This window comes from Oryctolagus cuniculus, chromosome 3, assembly GCF_964237555.1.
Source record: "Oryctolagus cuniculus chromosome 3, mOryCun1.1, whole genome shotgun sequence".
Taxonomy (NCBI): Eukaryota; Metazoa; Chordata; class Mammalia; order Lagomorpha; family Leporidae; genus Oryctolagus; species Oryctolagus cuniculus.
Window position 1 is genome coordinate 120,368,493 of NC_091434.1, and position 22,168 is coordinate 120,390,660.

The 22,168-nt window shown below is 44.9% G+C and overlaps 1 protein-coding gene across 2 annotated transcripts in view; it reads left to right on the plus strand.

Moving 5' to 3' along the window:
* Positions 1 to 22,168, plus strand: part of FAM168B (family with sequence similarity 168 member B) — a 64,100-nt gene that overhangs the window by 22,710 nt on the left and 19,222 nt on the right. For both annotated transcript variants that reach the window (XM_017342782.3, XM_070071040.1), the window contains exons 2-3: positions 8,904 to 8,984; positions 19,750 to 19,833. In XM_017342782.3, coding sequence (XP_017198271.1) covers positions 8,915 to 8,984; positions 19,750 to 19,833 — 154 coding nt within the window. In that variant the 5' untranslated portion in view covers positions 8,904 to 8,914. The remainder of the gene's footprint in view (positions 1 to 8,903; positions 8,985 to 19,749; positions 19,834 to 22,168) is intronic.

Below are 22,168 nucleotides of genomic sequence, written 5' to 3' on the forward strand. Positions count from 1 at the left end.
CAGTGTTTGCCTGCGTCACCCCTGTTAAAGTTCAGAGTGTGTTTGGGACGCAGGAAAGCTTTAAACATGAGTTACAATTGGTTGGGATTGTGACCAACTGTAAGTTAAGGTCTGGTAGAAGGTGGCCCCTTTGGCTGTCGGGGTTGGAAGCCGCTTGCCTGGGTTTTTCAGGGCATTCACATGGGTAGGTGCCCCTTCTTGTTGCCTCCCACCCTTTGGAATAGAAGAAAGGTTTAGGCCAGGTAAGACAAGCACCTTAAACCCTGGAGAAAGGAGGAAGCCTCTGCTGTTCCTGCCTGTGCCCTCTTAATAGGCACAGGTATGTTTGTGAAGTTTTGCTGCACAGCTGCTCTCCACTCATTTTAAGGTTTGATGGAATCGTAATGCCAAAATTATTTGAATTCCAAAGTAAATAAAGAGTTGTGTAATGCCACACAGGTAGAGGATTAGAATTGGAAAACCCCTGAAGTGCTTTTAAAAAATGTTTTCACCCTTAGTAGGTCCTGTAGTTTAAAGGGAAAATTTGGGCTACTGTGTTACATAGTTTCTTTTTCTGAATCAATCGAGAACAATTTTAAAACAACAGTGCACCAGTATAGTAGAGTGATGCGTTTCTCACATGGCTTTATCTTTGAAATCTGGTTGTACTGTGCAGAGTAGTGAGATTTCTCATGTTGGTCATTCTGAAGAGTATTTTAGCGTGCATATTTGTGATTCTGAAAAGGGTAGAATTTAAGTCCCTTGAAATTAGGTTGGTGGATATGAAATACTAAGATACAAAATTTTTAGAATACTGTAATTAGTATTTTATAAATTGAAAGTACAGTGATGGGTCTTTGATTTTAAATATTAACTTTCCTTCTGATTATTACCAGATTTTCAAGTTGAGCAATCTCATCTTTCTAAAGGTGCTTTAAATCTGCAATTTGTTCTGATCCAGATGTCAAAACACCTATAGAAATTCTGGCAATCGAGTCATTTCAGATGGGGAGCATCTTAGAAGTGGTACCCTCCAGATGCTGCCTTGGGATTGAGGTCCTTGGTTCACACCAAACCCCACGTGAAAATTGGTGGTTCTTGGTTGCCCCGTGGCAGTAGAATCTGAGATTGGTGATGGTGTGTCTTTTTTTTTTTTTTTTTAAGATTTATTTATTTGAAAAACAGAGTTACAGGGGGAGAGAGAGAGAGAGATATTGATCAATCAAGCTATAGATCTTCCATCTGAGCTGGGCCAGACTGAAGCCAGGAGCCTGAAACTCCATCTGGGTCTTCCATGTGGTTGTAGGGCCCCAAGCACTTGGGCCATCTTCTGTTGCTTTCCCAGGCACATTAACAGGGAGCTGGATTGGAAGTGGAGCAGCTGAGGCCGAAGCTGTGGCATAGTGGGTAAAGCCGCTGCCTGCAGTGCTGGCATCCCATATGGGTGCCGGTTTGAGTCCCAGCTGCTCCACTTCCGATCCAGCTCTCTGCTATGGCCTGGGAAAGCAGTAGAAGATGGCCCAAATCTTTGGGCCCCTGCACCTGCGTGGGAGACCCAGAAGATGCTCCTGGCTCCTGGCTTCAGATCCGCTCAACTCCAGCTGTTGTGGCCAATTGGGGAGTGAACCAGCAGATGGAAGATCTCTCTCTGCCTCTCCTTCATTCTGTGTAACTCTTTCAGATAAATAAAGAAATCTTAAAAAAAAAAAAAAAAAAGTGGAGCAGCCAAGACCAGAACTTTTGCTCATATGGGCTGCCCACCTTGCAGGTGGCGGCTTAATCCACTGTGTCACAACACTGACCCTGGGTTTTTTCTTTACTTTCTCATTCCACCAGTTTTAAAATAGAGCCATAAGCCTAACATCTTGATGTAAAGATTATTAGCATTTTGTTGTGTTTGACATTTTTCTGGGAATATTTTAAATTACAGATATGTCGTTTTCATCCTTATATACTTTAATACGTATCTTCCAGAAATTCTCTGCATAACCACAATGCTGTTATCATACCTAATAAACTAATATTGAGACCCAGCCCATACTTAGTTGCATCCCTAATATTTTAAAAGTAATCTTTTTAGTTTTTGCAATCAAAATCAGAATCCAAACAAAATTTCCTTTTATGTCTAAATCTGGTTTAAACTAGAAAATCCCTTGCCCCCACCCCAGTCTTCTTTCAGACTGTTAACATCATTTGAACTCTAGACTCCATTTGCTTTTTGTAGCAGTACATCTTAGATGATACAAAAATTCATTTTTCCATCACATAAGGCTACATATAAGTATTTCACCTCTTAATGAGGGTTTAGGTCAGTGGGTATCATTGTGGCACAGCAGGTTAAGATGCCGCTTGGGTTGCCCACGTAGCGTTTCAGAAAGCCACTTCAAATCCTTGCTACTCTGCCTCTGATTCAGCTTCCTGCTGATGTGTCTTGGGAGGCAGCAGACGATGGCCTCACTTCCCGGGACAACTGGATGAGGTTCTGGGCTCCTGACTTTGGCCTGCCCTAGCCCTGGCTGTCAGGCATTTGGGGAGTGAACAAGTGGATGGAAGCTTTCTTCTCTCCCTCCCTTCCCCCCCTTCTCTCTCCCGCTCCCTCTTTCTTCGCTTTCTCTCTATCATGCTCTGCCTTCGATGAAAATAATTTTTTTTTTTAAGATGTGGGGCTGGCATTGTGGTATAGTGGATTAAGACACTCCTTCCAATCCAGTTCCTTGCTAATGCACCTGGGAAGGCAGGAAAAGATGGTCCAAATTATTAGGCCTCTCCCACCCACGTCGGAGACTAGAATGGGGTTCTTTTCTGCCAGCTTCGACCTGGCCCAGATTGGGCTGTTGGCATCATTTGTGGGGTACACCAGTGGATGGAAGATAATCTCTGTCACTCTGCCTTTGAAATAAATAAGTGAAAATGAAGAAGGTGTGTTTATATAAAAACATGCTCAGCAGATTCAGGTTTCAAGTCCACTAATCAGACAGGCATATTTTGATACTTCTGAACTGGATTTTTAAGTAAATGGAAAGTCCCATATTTTCTGTTGGATAGTTCTTCAGTTATTCAGGAACATTCAGAAGGCATTTATGAGTTCCTTTTATGCCAGGCACCGTTAGCAAAGTTGTTTTCCCTGCCCTTGAGCTCATGGACTTGGAGAAGTCTCTCATCTGAACAAGTAACTTTGAAGAACCTTTTTGGCATTTGTTTGCAGACTAGCATGGCTGTTGTGTCACTGGCTTTCTTTCAACAAAACTAGCCCTTTTGGTCAAATTGAAGAGGGAACTGCAGTATTTTATTCCATTGGTCCTGTTATATTCTGTCTACCCATAATTTTTAATTCATTACAGCTTTAATCACTTTAGGGAACATTGGTCCCTAAGGAAGTTAAAAATGCTTTCAGAAAATGTAATTTCTTGGTAGGTTGAACTGCAACAGTATTTAGAATTCAGATATGGGTCTTTAATACTCTTTAGTGGCAGGTGTACAGAATTGTACTACCAGATGCTAAGTCAGGTCATTATGGAAGGAGAGCCTCCTGGTTGGTGGTCAGTGCTTCATTTGGGTTTTCGCAGCTTGGTGCTGTTATGAATAGTGCTGTAATAAGCATTTATGTATGGTTTTTGGTGTAGTCGTGTTTTCATTTCTCTTGGTTATATACCTAGGGGTGGAACTGTAGGATCATTTGGTAACTCTAATTCCTAGGCTGTTTGTGAGCTTCATTGCTTATTTGAAGACAGCTCCTATGCAACGCACAGTTAAGGGTCTTCACATGATGGTTGTAACCTAATCTGGGTTTCTGTAATGAATTGCTGATTCCTTCCATGTAGCCTGAGCTTCAGACAAACCCAGTTGCCCAGTATTCCTAAAATGTATCTTACATTTTCTCATTTCTGTGGCTAGTTAGGATCCTATGTTGCTCACTGGAAATAGTGCCTTTTTAATGAAGTTTTTCCTGACTATTTCTCCCATTCCCCCATTGACTAAGAATTCACTTTATTCTCTAGTGGCTCTTAACCCTCTGTCCTTTTATTTCCATTGTTCATGAGTTTTGTCTTGTTCCTCATGGGCCTGTACTGTCCAGTATAATAGCTGTCATTTACATGTGACTGTTCAATTAAAGTTAAACTTTAATTTTTCAAACTAAAAATTGAGCTCCCATATTTGGACAGCACAGACATAGGTCTCCATCTTCCCAGATAGTTCTGTTGCACAGCATCTTTCCACCGTAAACTTAGAAGAGGGACTGTAATTTACTCTTTTGTTTCTCTGTGGCCTTTGTGTCATGCTTTGCTTATTTTGAATTCAACTGAGAAAATAAAATTAGGTCCTGGCACAGGACAGAGATACAGAGTTTGGAAAGTATTCATTTCTCAAGAAATGATAGTTTAACCAGAAAAGTAGATGAAAAATACCTGCTTGCCTCCTATGTTGTAAATCTGCCAAGAATGGGTTTAAAAGTGCAGAAGAGTAGAGGCTGGCAGTTGCTAATGTGTTTATTCCTAAATTGTGGGATACAACAGTTGATTCTCCTGCTTACTTGTCATGCTTTCCTTGTTTTCTCTCTCCTCTGGTCTGTACTTGGCCATCCAGTGTGCTAGCTCCTAGCCATATATGACTGCTAAATTGAGGTTCACTAAAGCTAAGCAATGGTTCTTACACTTTGTTCAGGTCACTACTGGCAAGTGGTAGCAGTACTGGGTAGCGCAGATAGAAAAACAACATTGAGGAAGAGAATCATTATACAGTGTTGATTGAGTCTTAACATTTAGCTCTAGTTGGGTATGTCAGCAGATTCGGCACCTGGCTTTGGTTTAGACATTTACGAAAAACTAGACAACTGATCAGGGAAGGAATGACCTAATCACTTATGGTGCCAGTTTATTTGTAATTCAGACCAGAACTTTTTTTTTTTTTAAGATTTCTTTTTATTTGTTTGCAAGACAGAGTTCGAGAGAGAGGTAGAGACAGAAAGGTCTTCCATCTGCTGGTTCACTCCCCTGATGGCCACAATGGGCGGAGCTGAGCCAATCTGAATCCAGGAGCCAGAAGCTTCTTCCAGGTCTCCCACGTGGGTGCAGGGTCCCAAGGACTTGGGCTATCCTCCACTGCTATCCCAGGCCATAGCAGAGAGATGGATCGGAAGAGGAGCAGCTGGGGCTTGAACTGGTCTCCATATGCGATGCCAGTGCTTCAGGCCAGGGCTTCAGTCAGCTGTGCCACAGCGCCGGCCCCAGACCAGAGCTTGTTACAAAGGCTAAATCTACTATGTTATTGTGTGTACTCAACGGCTCTAGTTGTCAGTATTCTAAATAGATCAAGTGAGCTGGAAATTTGAAGTGGTTTGACTTTGTATTTTGCCCCTGTGATGGAGCTTGATACCTAGAGTGTTCGAGGTGGACCTGTTTTTTAGAAACTCAGCAGGTAGTTGACTCCTGTTTTGTACTGGACCTTGTATTGGTGAAGATAGAGCACTGAACAGGACCAAGTGCATGTTGCCTGCTCTCCTGGAGCTACTTTCCAGTTGAGGATGTGGGGAAAGTAGACACTTAACATGTAAATTATGCACGTTTTATATCTTTAACAGTTTTTTTTTTTAGTAGACTACTTTTTAGGGTAGTTTTAGATTCACAGAAAAATTGAGTGGAAAATAGTTTTCTCACGTACCCCTGCCTCCACACGAGCTGCTTTTATCTTAAATTGAAGCTCACCTTAATCCTTAAAACCACATAGTCGGTTGGCCGGCGCCGTGCCTCAATAGGCTAATCCTCCACCTTGCGGCGCCGGCACACCGGGTTCTGTCCCGGCTGCCCCTCTTCCAGGCCAGCTCTCTGCTGTGGCCAGGGAGTGCAGTGGAGGATGGCCCAAGTACTTGGGCCCTGCACCCCATGGGAGACAAGGAGAAGCACCTGGCTCCTGCCTTCGGATCAGCGTGGTGTGCCGGCCGCGGCGGCCATTGGAGGGTGAACCAACGGCAAAGGAAGACCTTTCTCTCTGTCTCTCTCTCTCTCTCACTGTCCACTCTGCCTGTCAAAAAATTAAAAAACAAAAACAAAAAACAAAAACCACATAGTCGGTGAGTGACTTAGCAGATGAGGAATAGTGAAAACTCCCCCTTTAACAAAAAAGATATGTGAATGATAAACATTGGATGGTTTAATAGGCATTGTTGGACTTAGCTATTTTGCCTTTTTTTTTTTTTTTTTAGAATTCAGATGTTATGATTTCTTATTTTTTTTTTAAGATTTATTTATTTATTGGAAAGGCAGAGTTAGAGAGAGAGAGAGAGAGATATCTTCCATCCCATTGATTCACTCCCTAAATGGCTGCAATAGGCAGAGCTGCCCTGATCCCAAGCCAGGAGCCCGGAGCTTCTTTCGGATCTCCCACGTGGGTGCAGGGGCCCAAGGACTGGGTCATCTGCCACTTTCCCAGGCCATAGCAGAGAATGGGATCGGAAGTAGAGCAGCGAAGTCTCAAACTGGCGCCCATATGGGATGCCAGCACTGCACAAGACAGCTTTACCCGCTATGACACAACACATGCCCTGTTTGGTCTTCTTTAGGAAAAAATATATTTAGCAGAAGTCAAGAAAGCTACCATAAATTCATCCCATCTCGAGATAGTCTCTGTGGGGAGCAAACCGGACTAGACTGAGTTACTGGAATTAAGACTTATTCTATGCATCTGCTCTCCCACAATATGGCGCTGGGAGAGAAGTAAACAGCTTCTACACAGCTGCCTCCAGTTCAGCTAATAAACTGTAGGACTTGCTCCTGATTGGAGGAGAGCAGCGTACTCGGCGTGTGGGCAGCCGAGTTAGGATTGGCAGAGGAGGACTATAAAGGAGGAGAGAGACGGCATGCACCAGGAACATCTATGGGGAACATCTATCTGAAGGAACGCCTGTGCAGCCCCCGAGAGAGCCGGCCGGCGGTGTGCCGCTCCCCCACGGAAGTGGGGAAAGTGGCAGGGGCCCCGCCCCTCCATGAAGGTGGAGGGATGGTAGCCAACCCGGGAAGAACCAGCAGCAAACCCGGGGAGGGCCGAGCAGACGAAAGAACAGCGCAGGGTCCTGTGTCGTTCCTCCACGAAGACGGGGAGCGACAGTCACTATTCATGCTTTTATGCGTTTCCTTCCAGGATTTTTTATTTGTGCAAGAGATGCACATGCCTGTGTGTGAAGGTAGAAATTGGAAATCATACTATCATACTTCATTCAGTAGTGTACCCTGCTTTTTTTTTTTTTTTTTTTTTTTTTTTTTTTTTTTTAACAGGTAGAGTTATTGACAGAGAAAGAGAGAAAGGTCTTCCTTCCATTGGGTCACCCCCCAAGTGGCCGCTACGGCTGGTGCTGCGCCGATCTGAAGTCAGGAGCCAGGTGCTTCTTCCTGGTCTCCCAAGTGGGTGCAGGGGCCCAAAGACTTGGGCCATCCTTCACTGCACTCCCAGGCCACAGCAGAGAGCTGGACTGGATGAGGAGCGACCGGGACTAGAACCCGGCGCCCATATGGGAAGCCGGTGCCTCAGTCGGAGGATTAACCAAGTGAGCCACGGTGCCAGCCCTGTACCCTACTTTTTCACTTAGCATTGTCTCATTTGTATTTTTTAAGGTTATTTATGTATTTGAAGGGCAGAGTGACAAAGAGAATACTGATCTTCCATCTGCTGGTTCACTCCCAAATGCTTACAACTGGGGCTGGCTTAGGCCAAAGCCAGGAGCCAGGAACTCTGTTTATTCAGGTCTCCCATACAAGTGACAGGGACTCCACTTCAGCTATTATCTGATTTTCCGGTGCATTAGCAGGAAACTGGGATGCTGGTCTCCCAAGTGGCAGCTTAATCCACTGTACCACAATGCCCATCCCATATGATTTTTTAAAAAGATTTATTTATTATTATTTATTTGAAAGGCAGAGTTACAGAGAGGCAGAGGCAGAGAAAGAGGGGTCTTCCATCCACTGGTTCACTCCCCAGATAGCTGCATGGCCAGAGCTGCGCCAATCCAAAGCCAGGAGCCAGGAGCATCTTCTGGGTCTCCCATGTGGGTGCAGGGGCCAAGGACTTGGGCCATCTTCTGCTACTTTCCCAGGCCATAGCAGAGAGCTGGATCAGAAGTGGAGCAGCCAGAACTCGAACTGGCGCCCACATGGGATGCCGGCACTGCAGGCAGCTTCTCCCACTTTGCCACAGCACCCCCTCCCCTCCCATATTTTTTTTTTTTTTTTTTTTGACAGAGTGGACAGTGAGAGAGAGAGACAGAGAGAAAGGTCTTCCTTTGCCGTTGGTTCACCCCCCAATGGCTGCTGCGGCCGGCACACTGTGCTGATCTGAAGCCAGGAGCCAGGTGCTTCTCCTTGTCTCCCATGCAGGTGCAGGGCCCAAGGGCTTGGGCCATCCTCCAATGCCCTCCCGGGCCACAGCAGAGAGCTGGACAGGAAAAGGAGCAACCAGGACAGAATCCAGCCCCCCAACTGGGACTAGAACCCAGTGTGCTGGTGCCGCAGGCAGAGGATTAGCCTAGTGAGCTGCGTATGGTTTTAAGAAAGAAGCTACATTCTTGATTCACTGCACTACAATGTCCATCCCATTCTTATGTCTTAAGCACTTTTTAAAGAGAAGCTACATGGTATTTTAGGTTCTGGATATATTTTGGTTTACTCAGTTATTCTTCCATTACAAGGATGTTTAGGTTATTTGTAGAATTTTTATCCCTAGCTTCTGACGGACTGAAGAGAATTGGAAAGTGTACAGTGTCCTGAGTGGGCATGTTAGGGCGTTGAGCACTCCTGTTCTGTTCCCTGCTGGTTGGGAGCAGCATGAAGTGCATTATAGGCTGCCAAAAGGAGTCTTGCTGCCTGCTCTTTTGGGACTGATGCTGCAGAAAAATCTAGGAACAAAGCACTTAGCTAAATCTTTTTTTTTTCTTCTAGTACTTGAAATCATGAATCCTGTGTATAGCCCTGGATCTTCTGGGGTTCCCTATACAAATGCCAAAGGAATTGGTTATACAGGTAAGCAAGTAATATTTTGTTTCATTATTGATCTTTGAGTACTTGATATTTCCATGTCACTAAGAATGTTTTCAAATGACAAACCCAATCAAAGTGGCTTAGATGAGTATGGAAATGAAAAATTAAGAAGTAGGACTGGCTGTCACCTGGTGTCAGCCTCACTTCCTTAGTTTTGATCACAGGTCCCACTCCTCCCCATTCTGGACTCTGTAAGGTTCAGCCCCTCCCAGCAGTCTGTAACTAGGAGCCTCATAATCTTCACCCTTCAGGAAAGCCCAGAGAGGTTTGTTCCCTGTTCACAGCAGTCCTGGGCTTTGTCCTGATTGAATCACCTTCCATACCTGGGCCAGGGAGGGAATTCTAAAACATGAACATAGGCCTGCACCACATTCCTCACCCTCCGTGGAGTCAGCTAGTCAAACTCGGGCTGTAGGGAAGCTCTGAAGCAAAAATTTGGGAGACAGTAGCAGGTTGGTTAAAAATAGCAAATGGTTGTCCTAATTGGTGACTTCAGAGAAGCAGTAAGTATTTGTTATAATTTCATTGTGGATTTTGATGATATGGTAAAGAGGTAACACTAAAACCTTGGTGCTACAAAATTCTTAAAGTGAAGTAAAACATTTTCAAATGTGCAACTGAACTTGCAGGATAAGAGAGAACTGTGTGGGGCCAAATATGAAAATGATGTAAAACCTAGCTCAGTTGGCCCATGAGCTAATGCTGTGCCTGTCCATTTACTATTTACTATTTTAACAGCGCAAAAGGGGACAGAAAGTGAAGCTTGGGACCTTGTAAAACTGGGATTTGTGCTTCTAGAGGGTGATACTTTCCAAGAAGAGATAGATTAAATGATCCATTCACTCGCCCCACAAGGAAGCTGTGTCTGCTCGGGCTCCTGAAAGGGGGAATTTTGAAGAACTTGTAGCCATTCAGAGATGTTTGGAGCTCTAGATTGTATGACTTGTACTTCCCAAGGAGCCAATACTTGAGGAACTGTCATAAGAAATACTATCCGGGCTGCATTCACCCTGAAGCACCTGACAGCAGCAGGCACAGAACCGTGCTGGAGGCAAACTTCAACCCGGGTTGCATGGGAACTTCCCACAACATTCTGCCTGCTAACAGGCAAAATCAATCTAAAATGTGGGGCATTCTCCTTCCGGTAAGAGACAGCAGTCATGACAGACTACAAGAATAGAACCATCAGGTGGAACTGTGTCCCAAAACAAGTTCAGAAAAATTGGATGTGTAAAAGAAAGAATGAAAAACATAAAGGAACAAGATGTTGGGGGTAAAAAGGAACCAACTGTAACTTAAAGAAATAAAAAAAAATGTCATTTGGACAACATTCAGGTTATACAGCTCTGCTAAAGAGAGACCCAGAATATGACATAGGAAAGTGGGAAAATGGGAGACTGGTTAAACTATTTGAGGAGAATTAAGAGTTCTGAAAGGACTGAATAGAGCAGCCGGAAGAGAAAGAGGGACAGACTTTTTCATAATTGATGAACGGTAATTTAGCATTGAGACCTGCTGTTTTTAAAGTGTTAACAGTAGCTAAAGGTGATGTTGAGTGAATCTGGAGCCATGGAAGTAGCCAGAAACCTAAGGTGTTAGCCGATGTGATCCTTTGGTTCCTAACTGATTTTGCCTCTCATAAACACCATTCTGCAAGGGCAGTAAGACCAGGTGCATGTTGTTCCTGCACTTTGCTTAGCAAAAGCAGGGATTGGCAAACTCTACATAGAGGGCTAGGTTGTAACTGTTTTAGGCTTTGTGGATCATACAGCTGCTCAAATCTGCCTTTGTAGCACAAAAGCAGCCTTAGAGAGTTTTCAGTATAATGTGTTCCAATACAGCTTAAGACAGGCCGTGAACTAGGTTTGCCCTGAGGACTCTTGTTTGCTGACCCCTAGTCTAGAGAATTGAAGTGAAACATTTTCTTATGATTTTTTTTGCCTTAAAATTACATTTAGAAGAAAATTTCTGTAATTTACAAGTGATTTTAAATGTACATTTTTTTCTTTTCCTTTTTTTGGTTTGGGAATTTTAATTTTTTAAAATTTATTTGAGAGACAGAGAGATATGGTTAGATACATAGCTCCGTCAGATCCACTGATTTGCTTCCCAGTGGTCAAAAACAAGAGTTGAAAACTTAGTTCTAGGTCTCTTCCACATGGGCGGCAGCAACCCAATCACTGAGCCATCACCACTGCCTCCCAGGGTCTGTATTAGCGGGAAGCTGGAGTCAGAAGCTGTAGCTGGGTATTGAACCAGGCATTCCAGTATGGGATGTGGGCATCTTAACTGATGTCTCAACTGCTGGGCTGAACGTCCGCCCCAGTTTCGGTGTTTCTACGTGTCTGAAAATCTTCAGTGCCAAAAGCTGACAAGACATCTGAGAGGCCAGCACCGCAGCTCACTAGGCTAATCCTCTGCCTGCGGCACCAGCACACCGGGTTCTAGTCCCGGTCAGGGCGCCGGATTCTGTCCCAGTCGCTCCTCTTCCAGTCCAGCTCTCTGCTGTGGCCCGGGAGGGCATTGGAGGATGGCCCAAGTGCTTGGGCCCTGCACCCGCATGGGAGACCAGGAGAAGCACCTGGCTCCTGGCTTCGGATCAGCGCGGTGTGCCGGCCGCAGCAGCCATTGGGGGGTGAACCAATGGAAAAGGGAGACCTATCTCTCTCTCTCTCTCTCTCACTGTCCACTCTGCCTGTCCAAAAAAAAAAAAAAAAAAAAAAAATCTGAGAGCAAAGTATTTTAGTACCATTTTATATTCTGACAAGTAGTGAGGCTGCTCAGTAAGTTTCCTTTTTATTTATGTTTATTGTAAAAAAGGGAACTCTTCTTAAAGATGCTTTGTCTTTGAATTACAGCAACACAGTTACTGACACAGTTGATTTTATATCTACCATCTTACTAGTGTTTTCTCATTGATAGCAAAAGGTTTTTTTTTTCCCTTGCCTTTTGGGTTAATCAGACATTTTTATTCAGTTTTTCCTTCTATTTAAAATATGTTATTATTTTGCCATTCTTTTAGTGGTTACTATAAAGATGACATTTTTATGCCCCCTTTCCTCTTTTTGTATCATTCTTTATTTTTTAAAAGACATTTATTTGAAAGAAAGAGGAACAGAGGGGGAAGAGAGAGATCTTCCATCTATTGGTTCACTCCCCAGATGGCTGCAATGGTCAGAGCTGGGCTGATCCAAAGTCAGGAGCAGGAGCTGCTTCTGGGTGGGTACAGGGGCCCAAGGATTTGGGCCATCTTCTGCTGTTTTCCCCAGCACATTAGCAGGGAATTGGATTGGAAGTGGGGTAGCTGGGACTTGAACCAACACCCATAAGGAATGCTGGTGCTCCAGGAAGTGGCTTAACTAGCCCCTTTTTTATCATTCTTGTCATGCCTTAAGATGATACTGTTTTCCTTTTGTGTGGTGAAGTTTTTTGTATTAACTCACTATACTATTTTTGTATTAACTGACAATATACTATTGTCAGTGCTGTATACTGCTTTCTTTCTTTACGTGTTTCTGTCTGGGGTCAGTTCCTGTTATCTGCCGGCAGCCCTTAACATGCAGCCTTGTGGCCACCCTTCCTCTCATTTCTGCCTCTGTGGTCATATCTCTGTATGTTTTCTGTAAGGACAGTTGTCATTGATTTAGGGTCCACCTGAATAATCCAAGAGGACCTCATCTCACCATCCTTTTTAATCACACTTGCAAAGACCTTGTTGCCAAATAAAGTCACTCTACAGGTCCCAGGGATTGGGTTAGTGCTACTCTTAGGTGTAGTTTAGTTTTGGCCTTGCTCAGTCTCCCTTTGTTGCACTGGACTTTGGGTAGCCTGGCATAGCTCTACAAAGCCCCTTTCTCTTACCAGTCTTTTACTCCAGTCCTTGTCTCTTCAGCACCAGGGTGGTATGGAAAGCTGTGTTTTTGCATTCATTGGTTTTTGGTTTTCACCTTTTAGCTTTCTGCTAGAGCAGCCTTAGAATTTGGCATAGATGATAAGAGGACTGCAGCTGGTTTTGAAGTTTTCTGAAGATCCAGTTTTTTCATGCCAGCTCTGCGAGACCATCAAAGCCCATGTTTGTTTCTCTGTGTTCTCTGACCATGGTCTCCAGGGAAGGCCTAGACCCATGCTCTTGTTCATGCTGAGAATTGACAAGTGTCTCAGGCCAAGTCCCTGTATTCTCATTTCTCCTTTGTTACATAAAAAGTTGATAGACACTGGGGTGGAGTTAGGAGTGCAGGCATCCTTTGGTTGGCTAATGCTTGTGAAAAACCAAGGTTAAGTGAAGGAGCAGAATTAGGTAGGGAAGACCTCAGACTGGGATGCACATTTGCTGAAGTGTGAGCATGCGTTGTGTGCTGTGGGGTGAGGACTGGCTGTTGGAGGAGGCCTGTTAGAGATGACCCTGGAGGACAGGCGCTGCCACTGGAGGCTGTCAGCCCACACACTCTGCTCAACAGTGCGTTCTTCTGTAAGGAGAGATGCAGGCGGTGTAGTTCGCTTTGCTTTGTTGATGCAGTGTATTCTAGGAATCACTGCAGAGAAGTTCAGAGATTAGCCTTGCTCTTGGAAGTTTCTTTTTTTTTTTTTTTAATGTAATATCGCTGCATAATCTTGTGGGATTTCCACAGTTTATTTGACCAATTTTCTTTTGAAGGGTATCGGGGTGATTTTATAGGGATGTTGAGCATCCCTGTATGAAAATCTGAAAGTTTGTATTTTGCTGTCCGTTGTAGCATGTGTGTGGATATGGATGTTTATAAAAAAGACTAAGTGAGGCCGGCGCCGCGGCTCACTAGGCTAATCCTCCGCCTAGCGGCGCCGGCACACCGGGTTCTAGTCCCAGTCAGGGAGCCGGATTCTGTCCCGGTTACCCCTCTTCCAGGCCAGCTCTCTGCTGTGGCCAGGGAGTGCAGTGGAGGATGGCCCAAGTGCTTGGGCCCTGCACCCCATGGGAGACCAGGAAAAGCACCTGGCTCCTGGCTCCTGCCATCAGATCAGCGCCGTGCGCCGGCCATTGGAGGGTGAACCAACGGCAAAGACTAAGTGATTTCATAAGGGCTTTCTAAAATTAATTCTGTCCGGCAGACTGACTTTTTGCTTTGACATTGTTAAAAATTCAGCAAATAAAACAAAAGCTACAATTTTTTTGTTCTCTCGATCTTTCCCTCCTTTCGTCTCTCTCTTTCCCCTCTCTGTAATTCTGTCATTCAAATAAATAAATCTAAAAAAACAGTTTCAGAGATGGGAGCATTTTTTTTTCTTTAGAAATAACACCTTAAGATGAACTTTATTTTAAAGCTCATTAAATTTTCACCATCAGTTTCACAACAGGATCAACATTTCTTCCTTTTCACATCTTTATATGACAGTATAATAGATAGTGAGATACAATTTTAAAGTTTTTTATTCTCCATGTTGCTAACATGTTTCACTGGTCCATCTACTGGTTCATTCCTCAAATGGCTGTAAGGCTAGGGCTGAGCCAGGCCAAAGCCAGGAGCCAGGAGCTTCCGCCGTGCCTCCCATGTGGGTGCAGCTGCCCAAGCACTTGGTCCATCTTCCACTGCCTTCCCAGGTGCATTAGCAAGAAGCTGGATAGGAAGTGGAGCTGCTGGGACTTGAAGCTTGAACTGGTGCCCATGTTGGATGTCGGTGTTTCAGGTGGCGACTTAACCTGTTATGCTTTCAGTGCTCATGATAACCACAAATGGAAAATTCCACATCTAACCTTGTGTGATGGGGTGCTGTCCAAACACAGGTATACTTGGGGCCAGCACAGTGGCATAGTGGTTAAAGCTGCTGCCTACAGTGCCAGCATACCATATGGGTAGCGGTTCTAGTTCTGGCTGCTCCACTTCTGATCCAGCTCTCTACTATGACCTGGGAAAGCAGTAGAAGGTGGCCCAAGTCATGGAGCCCCTGCACCCACATGGGAGACAGGGAGGAAGCTCCTGGCTCCTGGCTTTGGATTGGCCCAACTCAGTCGTTGCAGCCAACTGGGGAGTGAACCACCAGATGGAAGACCTCTCTCCCTCTCTGCCTCTACTTCTCTCTCTGTGTAACTCTGGCTTTCAAATAAATAATAATAAATAAATCTTTTTTTAAAAAAACCAAACACAGGTACACTAAAAGTTTTCTTCAGCCTATGTGTATAACTGTATATGAAATATAAATGAATTTTATGTTTAGATTTGGCCCTGCCACCAAGATGTCTCATTATGTATTTGCAGATATTCTGAAAACCAAAACAATCTGCCAACATTTTTAGTCCGAAGCATTTTAGATAAGGGATATTCAACCTGTATTTGCTATTCCAACAGTGCTGCAGTGAATAGCCTCATGCTTATGTTCACTGTGTTTGTGGAAATTCTCTTCAGAGTGAGTTCCTAGAGGTAGTATTGCTGGGTCAGAGAGAAAATTCGTGTGGGATTTTTAAGGTGCTGCTGTGTTACCTTCTTTAGCGTTTTTCCTGCTTTGTATTCCTGCCAGAAGTGCAAGGTTTCTCCAGACCTTGCCAGTGAAGTGTGTTGTCCAGCTTTTGGATTTTTGCTAGTTTGGTGTGAAAAACCATAAAAGTTGCATTTTGATGTTCTGTGTCTATTTTTTTTTTCTATTGGGCTTTGCCTTCTAGTTTTAGAAATTATGTTAAGTACATTAGCTGTTTAAATAATTTGCAAATATTTTTTCCTGATTTGTCTCTTTACTTAGCTTCTGATAGTTTTTGTTGCTCTGAAGTGACTTTGGTGTCATAACAGTGACTAGATTTGTGAAAGTGACTGGAATTTAGGGTCACTCCAGTCCTCGGCTGTGGCAGTCTGGTCTTTCCATCCTTTCCCTGCCAGAGCCAATCCCCAGGGTCCACTGGGGAGATCATTTGTTAGGAAGACTGCTCTGTGACCAGGATCAACTGGATAGGAAGAGATAGTATATCTCAACTCTGTTGGTTGGAATCTTGATTAGATGTCTGTAAAGAATAAGAAAAACAAAGATCCTGGCTAATGCTACACCCAAGACCAGCTGGAAGAGGGTGTTGACAGGGTCCTTCCAAAGCTGCCCCTGTGGGGTTTTATGCAGCCCTGGTGGAAACCAGTGGAGTAGAGATGGTGAAGAGAATCCATGTTGTGGCACGTGTCAGGGTGGCAGCAGAGCAAGCGGGATGTAGCTGATGGGATAGGGGCTGAGAACACAGGAGGAGCAGAGGCTCCCCAGGAGGCGGGAGACTATGACTCCCATACCATCTGGTGGGTAGTGCCTTCTGTTGCAGGTGGTTCATTGTTGTGTGGTCTGTTTCATTTTTGAGCATGGTAACTAGGTGTTGGAAGATGGGGATAGAGAGGGCCAACCCAACATAACAGTTTGTCAGGGATCTTAAGTACATTAAATACAAGCTTCAGCAAACAAGTGCAGAGCAGGTGCTGCCCGCTGAGAATTGACTGGTAGAGTGCATGAGAAGAGAGCGGGAATTTGTATTTCGGCTGTGACGTGTTTGGATTACAGGATGTGATCTGGGTCAGTGGTGTTTTAAACTTGTGTGTGAGTGTGTTTTTTTTTTTTTAACCAATGAAACCACTAGAAAAATATTTGAGCGAGTTCATTTTGTGTTGCTATAACTGGATAATCAGGACTGTATAATTTATAAAGAAAAGAGATTTATTTAGCTTACAGATTTGGAGGCTAGAAGTCCAGGATGGAACAGCTGCATCTGCCTAGCTTCTAGTGAGGGCCTCATGGAGTAAAAACTGAAGGGCATGGGGAGGCATGGTAGAGAGGAAGCAAGAGGAGGCTGCACTCAGTTTTATGACCAGGTACTTACAGAGTACCGAATCCACTCCTGTGGGAACCTCATCTATCTGGTCATGAGGGTGGAGCCTCTGTGAGCCAGCCACGTATCTGTCCTACTACCTTCCCTCTGCTTCAGGTGGAATCTGCCTTTGATGTGCATTGTGAATGGACTTGATCAAACATTTGATCACCACATACTGTCCTCTAAATAATTAGGAAGGGCATATGGGAGAGTGAGAATCCAGGAGTAAGCCCAAAATGGCTTCTGCTGTGGTGGAGGAGGGTCAGTTTCAAAAACAAGAAAGTACCTTTGTAGCAATAAATTCAGATAGTGGATGAGAACTGGGCAGTTGTAGGGATTCCTAGGGGCTGCCTCAGCATTGAAGACTCCTGGTAGACAGCTTGGGGAGGTGGGGTAATGAAGCAAGGGCATCCAGGCTGGATGGGGAGCAGAGGGGGTTCTGCAGGGATTTGAGGGAGGGACTTCTTTCAGACACTTTCATTAAGACCCACATCTGGAACTTTGCAATGTAGCACAGTGGATTAAGCTGCTGTTTGCAATGCCAGTGTCCCATATCAGAGTGCCAATTTGAGTCCTGGCTGCTCCATTTCCAGCTCACTGCTAATGCACCTGGGAAGGCATTGGAAGATGGCCCAAGTACTTGGGCCCCTGCCACCCATGTAGAAGATCCAGATGGAGTTCTGGCTCCTGGCTTTACCCACTGAGCCCTTCCTGAGTGAATGAGTCTCACTTTGCCTTTCAGATAGGTAGGTGGGTGGATGGATGGATGGATGGATGAATGAATGAAAGAAATCAATCTTAAAAAAAAAAAAAAAGACTGCTGCCCCCAAAAGGCTTTCCCTTTGGAATTATATTCAGGACCTCCTGTTCCCCCTTCAGTTTCTTGGCTGCAGTTACGTTACTGCTGTAGTTCCTTAAGCGATCATGATACCACCTTAAATATCCTGGTCCAAGTGTCCTAGGAGACACCTTTCGCTGAGCCACCTCAGTAGTTTCTTTTGAAGAGGACTGTTCATTTTCAACTTTGTTTTCAGGTGAGGGAAGAGAGGAAGAAAGAAGTTACAGCTTCTCTGTAGTCGAGGCTAGAAAACCTGGATCACCTTGTTGCCTGTGTGCCCTGAATATAAAGAAGGCTTTCTGATGCCCCAGCTGTCACAGGAGGGACACTTCCCGCACTGTGACCCAGGGTCAGGCAAAAAGGAAGAAAAGGCCTTATGGGTCCCTGGGCCCTGAAGAAGGCTGGGAAGGTGATGGAGAACCCCTCCGTGTTCATGGACACAAGGGAATGGGATTCTCACTGTCATACAGAATGTCTTATTTGATGTTTGTGTGACGTTCATGTAATGAGTTATTAGTGGCTTGGTTTCCTGAGGATTCCTCGTTTGTGTTAATAGAAGTGTCTTGCTTACGTGTGGACTGTGATGGCACTTTTGTGTCCGCAGTGCCTGTTTGAGCCCTTCAGTAAGATGACTGAAGCTTGTTGGCATTTGCAGCCTGGGTTTATGACTAACCATCTTGAATTAGGGAATTGGGGTTAGAACTTAGGAATGTGAAGAAGCCTGAAATGAATTTAGAAGTCTTAAACAGTGTCCTTTTTTTTTTTTTTTTTTTTTTTTTTGATAGGCAGAGTGGATAGAGAGAGAGAGAAAGGTCTTCCTTTTGCCGTTGCTTCACCCTCCGATGGCCGGCGCATCGCGCTGATCCGAAGCCAGGAGCCAGGTGCTTCTCCTGGTCTCCCATGTGGGTGCAGGGCCCAAGGACTTGGGCCATCCTCCACTGCACTCCCGGGCCATAGCAGAGAGCTGGACTGGAAGAGGAGCAACTGGGACAGAATCTGGCACCCCGACCGGGGCTAGAACCCGGTGTGCCGGCGCTGCAGGCAGAGGATTAGCCTAGTGAGCCACGGTGCCGGCCTTAAACAGTGTCTTAGAATAAAAAATTTTACTAGCTTTTAAATAAAAATATGTAGCAGTGTGGGATATAGCTTTGGCTTTAGTGATAATAAGTGCCCTCAAGTACCTTCTGCTGTTTGCTAGAGTAGCTTGGGTCTCAGCTAGGTTTGGATACCCATTCTTCCTTACTGTTTGCAGTGAAACCAGAGGAAAGTAATGACCTGGCATGCCATGTCCTTAGCACTCTTACTACTGCTGAGTAACCGTTTATGTCGTTAGTCTGAATAAAGTTGCCAGAGTATTGGGAGTTTCTGAATTCAGCGTGAGAGGTAGTTTTGTTTTTTTTTTAATTGTGATTCTGACTTTGCTGTTTTTTTTTCCTAATCCTCCCTGAGTCCTCTTTTTAGTATTTATTGTTTTTTTTAAGATTGAAGCCACACGTCAACCCTAGAGTTTGCTGTTATCTACAGTAGACTTCTAACTCAGTTTCTGCTGATTTTTCCAGTTGTACAAAGTTATAAGCATTTAGTTACACATTTAAGAGACAGTTATGACTATGACCTGTCAAAATTATTGTTGACATTTGAGAGTCAGAGGGACTGCAGGACAGATACATAGGTGGAGAGAGAGCGCCCATCTGCTGGTTGGCTCCCCGAATGCCTACAGTGGCTGGGAACAGGAGAGGCCAGGCCAGGCCTGAAGTCAGGAGGTGGGAATTCAGTCCAGGTCTTCCACATGGGTAGCAAGAACTCCGTTACTTCAACCGTTATCACTGCCTCCTGGAGTCTGTGTTGGCAGGAAGCTGCGGTCGAGCTGGAGCCAAGAACTGAACCTGGGTACTTCAGTGTGGGAATCACTTCCATCAAAATTCTGAGGAAAGAAGACAACTAGAGCCAAACTGTGGGCACAGTGCTGTTGGGGTCCTTTAATTCAGCATGTGGGATTCTGGGGAGGAAGGGGAGAATGATGGGTTTGTGGGGGTTCTGGCTGTAAAATCATGTCATTCCTTCCGTTGCTGACATCAGATTGTTTTGTGTGTGCTTCTCTTCAGCTGGTTTCCCCATGGGCTACACAGCAGCAGCTCCTGCCTATTCTCCCAACATGTACCCTGGAGCGAATCCTACCTTCCAGACAGGTATGTGCTGGGTGACCCAGTGCTTTGTGCATGTAGCTGGGGGAGAGGACATACAGAGTTAGGATTTGGGGTTGACTCAGTCCTTGTTAGTAAAATCAGCCAGTTGATAAATGGGAGAAGAGCATGATTCTTTTCGCACACTTAAGCTTCAGATGCTGCGTTTCTTGTGTCGCCCACGACAAAGCCTCAGTCTGTGTGCTAGCTTGTTACAGGCCACTCCTCCTGCCGCAGTTGGCAGCTGACTGGGCTAAAGACTGTCTTGCCGTGCTGGGATGTGGAGTTTCCCTGAGCTGCTGTTAGGGATGTGTGACTTCTCTAAAGCATTGCAACATGTTAGTTACATATGTAAAAGAAAACCTCTTGTTTCTGTGTTGAGTGCATGGGAATGTTTTTGGGTTGTTGAAATCACTGTCAGTGTTGGAAGTGGAGTTGATATGAGTCTAAATCTTGTAAAGATTATTTGCTTATTTACAGGGATTTCGTCCTGTGAGCTGCACTCTGTTGTGTTGCTCCTTGGCTCGTGGGCGTCATTCACCCAGACAGGACACTGATTCTACTACAGTGGTTCTGACCTACAGGGTTGGCCTGGCCTCCTGGGGGCACCTGGAGGCACCTTATTTGTGAGGTTGCTAGGCTGGTGTTTTGTCCCTCAGAACACTGGCCTTACACAGTTAACTTTGGCAGAAGAGACACTAACAGTATCCTTTTCTGTTTGTTAATCTAACGTTGTTTGTTCTTCCCTTCCACCCTCCTCGTCCTTACTGTTCCCACCATGACTGCCTCTCATCAAGCCTTATCTCAGAGCAGAGCAAAGCCTTCTTGACTTGATCTTCTTCATGCTCCCAGGCTTTTTTACCTTGGTTCGAGCTTCTGCCTGCCTATGCCAGAGTGTCATTCCCAGAGGAACTTGCCTTTTATTTCCCGTAACTTGAGGACAGTTAGGCCAGGAGCCTGGACATGAGATCCCCAGCTCTATGCCACAGTGGCCCTTTAATTCTCTTCAAAACATTTTTTGTTTGTGTTCTTGCCTAGCTGTTTCACGCCCTCCTGGACTAAATTGCTTCTACTCTGTGCCTGTCTTTTGAGTCTGTTGTGGAATCTCCCTTCCCTTGGAATGGCGATTGTTGTATGGCTGCTCGCTGGGTTCTTCAGTGGTGTCACTCATCTTTTGTAAAACGCCTCACATTGTTTAACCTTTTTTTAAACAGCTGTCTTGAGATACACATGACATAAACTGCACACACGTAAAGCACACTTTTTCTTTTCTTAAAGATATATTTACTTGAAAGACAGAGTTAGGGGGAGCGAGAGAGAGCTTCCATCTACTGATTCAATCCCCAAATGGTCACTACAGCTGGAGCTTCATCTGGGTCTCCTATCTGGCTGCAGGGGCCCAGGTACATGGGCCATATTCCACTGCTTTCCCAGGTAGGTTAGTAGGGAGCTGGGGCCGGCTCTGTGGCCGTAGCAGGTAAAGCTGCCGCCTGCAATTCTGGTATCCCTTATGGATACTGATTTAAGTCCTGCTGCTCCACTTCTGATCCAGCACTCTGCTGGCCTGGGAAAGCAATAGAAGATGGCCTAAGTCCTTGGGCCCCTGCAGTCCTTGGGAGACCGGGAAGAAACTCCTGGCTCCTGGCTTCAGATCAGCGCAGCTCTGACCCTTGCGGCCAATTGGGGAGTGAACCAGCGGATGGAAGACCTCTCACTCTGCCTCTCCTTCTCTATGTAACTCTGACTTTCAAATAATAAATAAATCTTTTTTTAAAAGAAACAAAGAAAAGCTTGGTAGGGAGCTGGATTGGAAATGGAGCAGAGCAGCCAGGACTTGATCCAGCACCCATATGGGATGCTGGTGTTGAGGGTAGCAGCTCAACCTACTCTTCCTACCATGCTGGCTTCAGCTTTACGTTCAACAGTTAGGTCTATGACCCCTTTGTGGTTAATTTTTGTTTATGGTGGGAAAAACAGGTTGAAGTTTTATTTTTTGCCTAATGATTTATTCCACATGTACTCATGCTGAGACCACCATAAAGTAAATTATTGTTCTAGAATATTCAGAGGTAGCCCACTTTTACTCATTTTCTTCATAGAGTACTGTGTCAAATTGTACTAAAAACCTACAGCCCCCCCCCACTTTTTTTTTTTTTTTTTTTTTCAAACAAAACAAATTTGAGATTTAACTGAGGCTGACAAAGCTGTTCCTGCAAAAGTGCCAGCCCTGCTTTGCATTGGAAGGCTGGTGTTTGGAGGTCTGGTGCTGCTGGCAGTGTCCTTGTTGGGGATCTCTGTGGGCCAGTCTCTGGGCAGGTGTCATCTACCTTCTCTCACAGCT